Source organism: Schistosoma mansoni (assembly GCF_000237925.1).
Source record: "Schistosoma mansoni, WGS project CABG00000000 data, supercontig 0176, strain Puerto Rico, whole genome shotgun sequence".
Classification (NCBI taxonomy): Eukaryota; Metazoa; Platyhelminthes; class Trematoda; order Strigeidida; family Schistosomatidae; genus Schistosoma; species Schistosoma mansoni.
Window position 1 is genome coordinate 20,251 of NW_017386060.1, and position 8,464 is coordinate 28,714.

At 33.7% G+C, this 8,464-nt stretch overlaps 2 protein-coding genes across 2 annotated transcripts; both read right to left on the bottom strand.

Moving 5' to 3' along the window:
- Positions 1 to 2,093: 2,093 nt before the first annotated feature.
- On the bottom strand, positions 2,094 to 2,372 carry Smp_191640 (hypothetical protein; the record flags this gene model as incomplete). Its single annotated transcript, XM_018796054.1, has 1 exon — positions 2,094 to 2,372. A coding segment is annotated over one exon (279 nt), but the record flags the coding sequence as incomplete, so codon positions are not given.
- Positions 2,373 to 3,016: 644 nt separating this feature from the next.
- On the bottom strand, positions 3,017 to 3,415 carry Smp_118350 (hypothetical protein; the record flags this gene model as incomplete). The annotated part of the gene is made up of 1 exon (XM_018796065.1): positions 3,017 to 3,415. The coding sequence occupies one exon, from the start codon at positions 3,413 to 3,415 to the stop codon at positions 3,017 to 3,019; it is 399 nt and encodes a 132-aa protein (XP_018646902.1).
- Positions 3,416 to 8,464: the final 5,049 nt, after the last annotated feature.

Sequence of the window (8,464 nt, forward strand, 5' to 3'; positions counted from 1 at the left end):
GTACGACATGGACTGAGAGAAAGGAACGAAAATGGTGAGAGATTTGCAAACCTGATATAGCCTCAGATCATCACTTGCTGGTCGCCAAGATGAAATTAAAACTTAAGAAGCACAGGACAACTGGGTGGGAAACATCACAAAAGCTTAATACGGCCTTTCTTCAAGTTACTAACAGATCCAACGAATTCAAGATAGCCCTCAGCAACAGGTTTCAGGCCTTTCACGATCTACCCAATGGAGAGGGAACTAGCACGGAGAACAACTGGAAAGGGATCAAGGAGGCAATCACTTCAACATGTCAGGAGGTTCTGGACCACAAGAAGCACCGTCACAAAGAATGGATGGAACAAGAAGGTAGCAATTAATATCAACCGAACAAGAACAGACAAAGCCATGGCACGAGCTGAATACAGACAAGCAAAATCTCCACAAAACGAGCATCAGAGCTGACAAACGTAAATATGTGGAAGATCTATCAATGACGGCAGAAGAAGCTTCGAGAGAAAGAAAAATGAGACAGTTGTATGATACAACAAAGAAACTCGCTGGAAATTATCGTAAACCAGAAACACCAGTGAAAAGCAAGGAAGGTTAAGTAATCACCAACATTGAAGAACAGCGCAACGGGTGGGTAGATGACATCAAGGAACTACTGAATCGACCAACCCCATTGAATCCACCTAACATCGAAGTAGCATCCCGAGACCTCGAAATCGATATTTGCCCACCAACAGTTGACGAGATCAGCATGACCATCAAACAAATCAAGAGCGGCACAGCAACGGGACCAGACAACATTTCAGCAAAGGCACTGAAAGTAGATGCATCACTCTTCTCTCAATACCAGGAAAAGTCTTCAACAGGGTGTTGTTAAACAGGATGAGGGACTCCGTAGACACCCAACTTCGAGATCAACATGCTGGATTCCGTAATGATCGATCGTGTACAGACCGAATCGCAACACTACGGGTCATTGTGGAACAACCAATTGAATGAAATTCATCACTCTACATCAACTTTACTGACTATGGGAAAGCATTTGATAGCGTGGAAGCATGGGATACAATGGACAGCTAGTATGCAGTTGGACGATCCATACTTCGCAGATGTTACGGCTCTTCTATGACACATGCAACAACAAAAAGCAAGATTCTCCGACACAATACAACATGCACCAATCGAATCACACTTGACGGAGAAGCTTTAGAGGAAGCAAAACTCTTTACATATCTGGGAAGCATCATTGGCGAGCACGGTGGATCTGATACAGATGTGAAGACGTGGATCGGCAGAGCAAGAGCAGCATATCTACAATTGAAGAGCATCCGGAACTCAAAAAACCTGTCAACCAACAAATCAGGAAGAAGCGCTGGAAGTGGATAGGACACACGTTGAAGAAAGCACTCAACTGCGTCACATGGCAAGTCCTTACCTGGAATCCTCTAGGCCAAACGAGGGGAGGGAGACCAAAGAACACATTACGTCTAGAAATAGAAACAGCTGTTGGGGGTAACAAGCGTAAGTAAGTAAGTAAGTAAGTAAGTAACTGAATCTTATTAATCTCACTGTGGGTATTTAAAAGTTGGTTTTAACTATTTAAAAACCTTTTTCTCTCGAATACATATTCAGCATCATCAGGTATTTTGAAAATTTAATATGAAACAGAACTCTCATTCTTCATTGAAACATGGGATAATTCCTTGCACATATCGGTATACTTCCCATAGTAACTAATGACTAGCTCATCTTCTTGTCTAAGACAATCCAATGTAATTTAAACAAAATCCAATGAATTCATAATTTTCACCATTAAGAATAATAAAAGAAAAATATTCACTATTGAGTTCGAATGTCAAGAGTGAAGTATGGAAGAATAAATTTGACAAATTTTATTATAAAGATGATACGACTTCATCATAAATGAAAATAAAATTTCGTAAAATGCTCCAACTGCCCTTAGTCAAGTTAAATAAAGGAGCGTTAACAATTCCACATTGCTGTGTAAAAATCTACTTCCCTCATCATGCATATATTAACAATAATTAACTAAAAACATTGAATACATCAAAGCTTATTTATGTTCATATCCTTACCGAGGAATTATTGTTCAAGTATGTGAGATTATTAAAATTCACAGAATAATTATTTGCTATGTTTGTCCCATTGTAATAAGCGAACAAATATTGTATATATCCATAATAGACATTATTTAAAGATGGACCAGAAAAGTTCATGATCAAACTTTGATTTCCAGGTGGGAGGACAATTACGGAATCAACAAACCATGTATCAATGAGACAATAATTTGGATTATCTTGGATATATACTCTGGAAAATGTAACACGGGTAGTATTCGGTGGAACAATGAAGCCCTATAAAGAGAAAAATCTGATATTACTCATCAAAACCCATGAAATCATAATTAATTTGGATAGTATGCATCATGGTTCTATATTTTACTGTGCACATTTACTGAATCGAATAACAACGTCCTAATGAAAACACTATCCAATTTCATTGACATCGGAACCATTGAAGTCAATAATGAATAAGTGTTGCTATCTTAAACACCACATTATTTTGTAGGATACGTGAATGTGTAACACGTACGAATTCAAGGACAATTATACGTACGTGTAATTCTTACTAATAACATTATTTTAAATAGTTTTCATACATAGAAGTTAACATTTTTGACAAAAATGATTATTCGTAGTGTTTTGTGAAAATTTGATCTTCATCTGTTTCGGAGGTTGCCTTCAGTGATCACACACGACTAATCATGTTGATATTCTGTTTTTGTTGTTGTTGTTGTTGTTTTGACATAATGACTCAGAATTATGAGATAAGATTTGAAGAACCATTGGTCACATTAGTATAGTGTTTGAAAGAAACAGGTTAGTACAGTGTCAATCGACACAAGTCATGAATCTCTTTCAGTGGTAGCTTACCAAATGTTAGATGAATGACAGAAATCGCAGTTCCATTTTAAATAAAACACTACAATGAACAGAAATCATACCCTCTTGACTGCAGTGATCTCACTTTCTGTTTCTTCTTCTGAATACTTTCCATCAATTAGAATGTTGACCGTTGCATCATCAGATATATTTAAGGAAGTATTTGTATTCCGAACTGTCACTTGAAAAGTGATGTTGTGATTATTCTTGATTGTTCCATAATCACTGTCGATTACTTTCAAAGTACCAGTTGTTCCATCGATAGATACTGGTAAGTAGGTTGAACCAGGTACAATGTTAAATTGAACACTTCCACATGATGCCAAGGAGGAGTTTTCATCACTCAGAGAAAGACTACCAATCAGATTTCCATTGATCCAGTTAGAAAACTTGGTTTCGAAGGTGAATACTGTGTGAGTGAATTTCGGAATTCTATGTACTAAAATGATAAGCATATAATTTCTACAAGGTTAATATTTCACAATATAAACCAGAAATGAATTATTAAGCATGGAATGATTTATATTTCTTCAACTGTAACTATGATTTTCAAAGATTTCTTATAACAAGTAAATTTGACTACGATGTTACCAAGAAATGTGAATTATTATCCACTCAGTGTAATGTTTATTTCTTACATAAATGATGTAGTTAATGAGGGACTGAGGTTTGGAAGACCGATTTATTGTTCAATGCAAAATTACAGAATTTTTCCATAAAATGTGAAAACCATACATTGAATACTTCATTTGTAAATCTTACATCAATTATCCTTTACTTTATTCATGATCCTTACGTTTATCAATCCCTTTATGATTCCCTATCTGTTTTGTTGAATTCTATCTTCTCAAGCTTCTTTTGACAGGATTCCAACTTCTGATTGGCTTATATACTACTAATGTTGGTAGATATAAGGAGAATACACTACAATAAATCTTATGAGCTTGAAATAGAAGTCTTTAGCATCATCTTGATAAGGGATTGATAGAATGTAACCAAATATTCATAAAACCCAACAAAAACATAGTCTTGTTATTACTAATATTGACTAGTTAAACCATAAATAACTGACTTACCTCGTTCTTCACAGGTTTTCCCCATCCAACATGTAATACATACACACGTTCCATTAATGCAGTGACCATTTACACAGCTCCTAGAAAAAATGATTGTGTATTGAAGTCTTGTACACACAAATACTTTACAATTTGTAGATAATTGAAATTTGTTATGTGTGTTTTTAATAACTTTAGTTTTAGTCCGTGAAACTGACGTGTATAAAACCAATAAAATGCTATTAAAAGTCAGTTATTTGAGTCTGAAGATGAGAAACCATAGTGTACATTAAGTAGAACAAAGGTTTCATCAGTACATTAGCTAAACGTATTCCCGAGAATATCTCTGCACAGTTTAAATAAAAAACATAGTAAATGCTTCTACAAGTTTATCCATCTCGCAAAGTTGGCAAATCGAAACTAAGAGTAAAGAGATTTGAAAATGATTTCAATACGAAATCGCTGACTGCATTTACTACACAATCAACAACAGATCATTAAGGTCTAAGGTTTGTTTAACCATATACAAAAACGAAAATAATGTCAATAAGTAGCCTAAAGTTCTTGAGAAGTGTGCTCAGCTTACTTTTAACTACCATACTTATACGCTATTGGTGTGATGTTCCAAACAAACAGAAGTGTCAGTAAATGTCCTTGTATCAGGATAACGTTTTACCAATAATGGCTGACTAAAGATCAACTAAGTCTCACCTTTATTTTAGACAGTCCAAATATTTTAAATTACATTTCGGATATTACTCGACCGTTTTCGCACTTACCAAAAATATTGAGTGTATTAAAATCAACAGTCAGTGAAACTGTTTCTGAAAAGAAGCTGGCTCGTTAAACTTCAAAATCAAGCACCTGAAACTATGGGTACATTGTCTTGAGAAACTTTGTCTTCAGCACTGTCTTTCATTGAACGTTATATTGAAAATTATGTCATTCAACCGAAAGGTTCTCAACCCATTACTCTTAATAAGTTTATAACTGTCATTTAAACTAATTAATTCAGGAAGTGTTTAGCAGTTCTGATTACTTTCATCTTTTCTATGGGGTTTCTGCGTGCTAGCTTCTGAAGGTGATACTTCCCTCGTTTGATTTGTTATCAATAAATTGCCTGTCTTTAGGCTCGGTTACTGATTTAAATCGACGGATATTATGATTGTATTTGTTTTACACACTAGTAAAATGCAATTTACTTCACGTTTATTGAATGATAGAACAAACGTTTTTGAGATGTAGTATTCACACAGAAAATTAAAAATATTGCTCTACTACTTGTTCGTAATATAGTTCAATTTGACTGTAATTATAGTTGATCGCTTCCTCTATCTTTTGAGTCACATTCCTGAATTGGATTATTAGTTGCGAATTCTAGACATACATAGTTAATAACTGATGTCTATACTGTAAACCACAAGTGAAACAAATGTCTTGCCACTGCTCAATACAAACATTTGTACCACATTTTATGTTATTTATGTATCTATACAACACAGAAAGTTGTTAGGTGGTTGAAGATAGTCGGTAGGAAATGCAATGGTTGTGTGCTATTTGGGGCATGTTAGTAACTACCTAAACCATAGATTTAGGTCATCACTAAAAACTAAACAAACATGATATTAGGGATTATCCGGTAACTAGTCAGTGTAAACAGACGACTACAAATGAAAAATATTACCAAGAAAATAATGATACAAAACTGATAACGACTGAACACAATTCGTCATTTATCTTCTCACTCTTGTTTATTAATGAACCACTCATTAACCCAAAACATTTAAAGAGGAACATGTAAATATTTATTACCATCACGACTATGATCATAAACGATTAATATTCTTTCAACAGACTTACGACGAATTATTTTCACACAATTTAGTGGATTGTTCAAATGATCCATGTGCTATTAAATGGAATATATTAGTTTCTACTTAAACAAGCAATCATTGACTTACAAACAGTATGAATCAGTATAATGATCAAATTTGTTGGAATTCTTTGATAGAGGATCATTATTTATGAATGTGAAAATATAAGTAAGACGAAGACGATAATAGAACTATTGGGTTCAACTTCGTTTAATGTATTTCTGGATGATTTTACTAATTTCAGTCAGTAGCTAAATTAATTCCAAGTAAAGCTGAATTTATTGAAGTCGTTGCCAAATATGTAATCGTTTCGGCCAATCAAAATACACTTACTGCATTCCAGATAGTTTCACCTATTTATTGTAATCCCAAAGAACAAACAAAACCGGTTGACCATTCACATATTTGTCATATAAATGAATATTTTTTAAAAGAAAAACTTAAACACTCCAATAGCAACAATTATTCCTACATACCTCTATACTGACCAAAAACATAATGATGATAACAAGTCTTTAGTAGTTTGGACGGTAGTGAATTGAAAGTATGAGGTGAAGCTGAGACTAAACTGTGATAAAGTGTACTACTTGCTCAGTTGTCCTCAAGCAAAATAAAAAACAAACAATTCGGTAACCAGGTGATTGAAAAATAACAATGTTTTACGTTGACTTGATAAGTGGACAATACAAAATGTAATTCCATAAAAGGTCGTTGATATCTTGTTTTATTTAACCCAACTATTGCTCTTTACCGAAACAATTCATATCTGTCATATTGTAATAAAGCATTGTTATTATTTAGCATTCATGTAGTTTAAGGACAACAAATTGAATGAGTAGAGTACATAAGCCACCAAAATTTAGGCATTTTCCATTGTATATCTGGTATGCTTCAGGGGATAACGATTGTTTGACTATTATTTTGATTATGTTGAATACGTTACTATGACATAGTAATTAAAGTGAATTAGTTCACAGTGTCACACTATGTAATTGTTTGTAATAAATAACTACAAAACGGAACAAGAATTAAGATGATGTACTACCATGTTGAAAGCACCCTTTATAATAGTGTGGTTAGACCTGTTGTTCGGTTTTAATAATTCAACTGAAAAATGTATTTATTTATGAATTAATTACTGTCAATCAGTTCTCACTGTTTGATTCCCAGTTTGAATTTCTCATGTGCACCACTGTAGTCCAACTAAGCGAATTGTTTTCCAGTTACCGGGTGTTGCTTTCACATGTCTCATTGAAAACATCAAGTAATGAAACAACGGTTTGCATTGTTGCTCAGTTTCAGTTAATGAATATATCACGCCAATATATAACACCAATTTCGTTTCATCATTCATTCTTGTTCACACTAAAATTAGTCTTATATCCAAGTAGAAATGTGTAGCATGTGCCTTAATCCCAGTTCGCGAATACAGTTCCTGAAAAACTAAATATCAGTTGATTGTTCTACTAATGGTAACGTAACGCCAACTTCAAGATCAACACGCATTCCTAATACCATAGTATCATTGATGACCACAATTCTGTGAAATAGGTGTAGAAAACTGAAAAACGATTATAAAGATCAAGCTATGTTTAGCATTGTATTTGTAAAAATATTTAGACAAATTTATGTGAATTTCCCCAGTAAGAAAATGTTACAAAATGTGTGACGACAAAATTCTCAACTGACATGTCAGCTCATGTACAAATGAATTATGGTGTAGCGAACCGAATGGAGTACTCATAAGGAAACAGGAAGTTAGTACATTCATGTTCTTCAGAATAGCAGTACCAGTTAGAAACTTCTTCATTCATTCTTGACATTTTCCTAATTTATCACGGTATTCAACTTTATCAATCTTTTGTTCATAAATCTCAACTAGTCGACGTCCTATGACAATTCGCTTTGACGTCTTCAACCTCACCAATCATATATTTTTAACATCTGCGATCCCGAAACATTCGTATACTTGATTATCTGACACAGATTATCGAATACATGACACCCTAGAAGAAGATTATCAGATAACCAACCCTTAAGTGGGGAAGTCACGTTAATGCATGTTCATAAGTTGATTATATTAATACATGAGCTTAAATTGATGATTTGCAGGGAAACACGAAGTAATTTTAATTAAGGAAAATCTCCCTGCTTGTTTATTTAAAACTAAAGTTAATTAAATTTTACATAGGATTCAAACAGCAAAAGCAGTAACCATCCAAATTAAGAAACCGGAGCTATGTGTACAAATGAAATCTCTTCAACTGTTTCTCCTATCTTTGCCAACCTCAGGGTCAATTAATCATTAGTAATCTTAGCTATTGAGTGACCTGATTTGTCTAATGTACTTACAACCTTTCTTAGTCAAATATAATTATCTCTTATCTTCATTCACAAATCTTTGTATTATTATTCTTATTATTATTATTGATGGTTTACCATCATTATTAATCTGGCGAATACCTAATTCATTTCCTTTGTATTCATCTAAATTTACTATTTCTTACTAATTTCATGTAAATGTTTTACACAATTTAGTCATCCACTAAACATTCGATCGCATTTGTAATTGCAC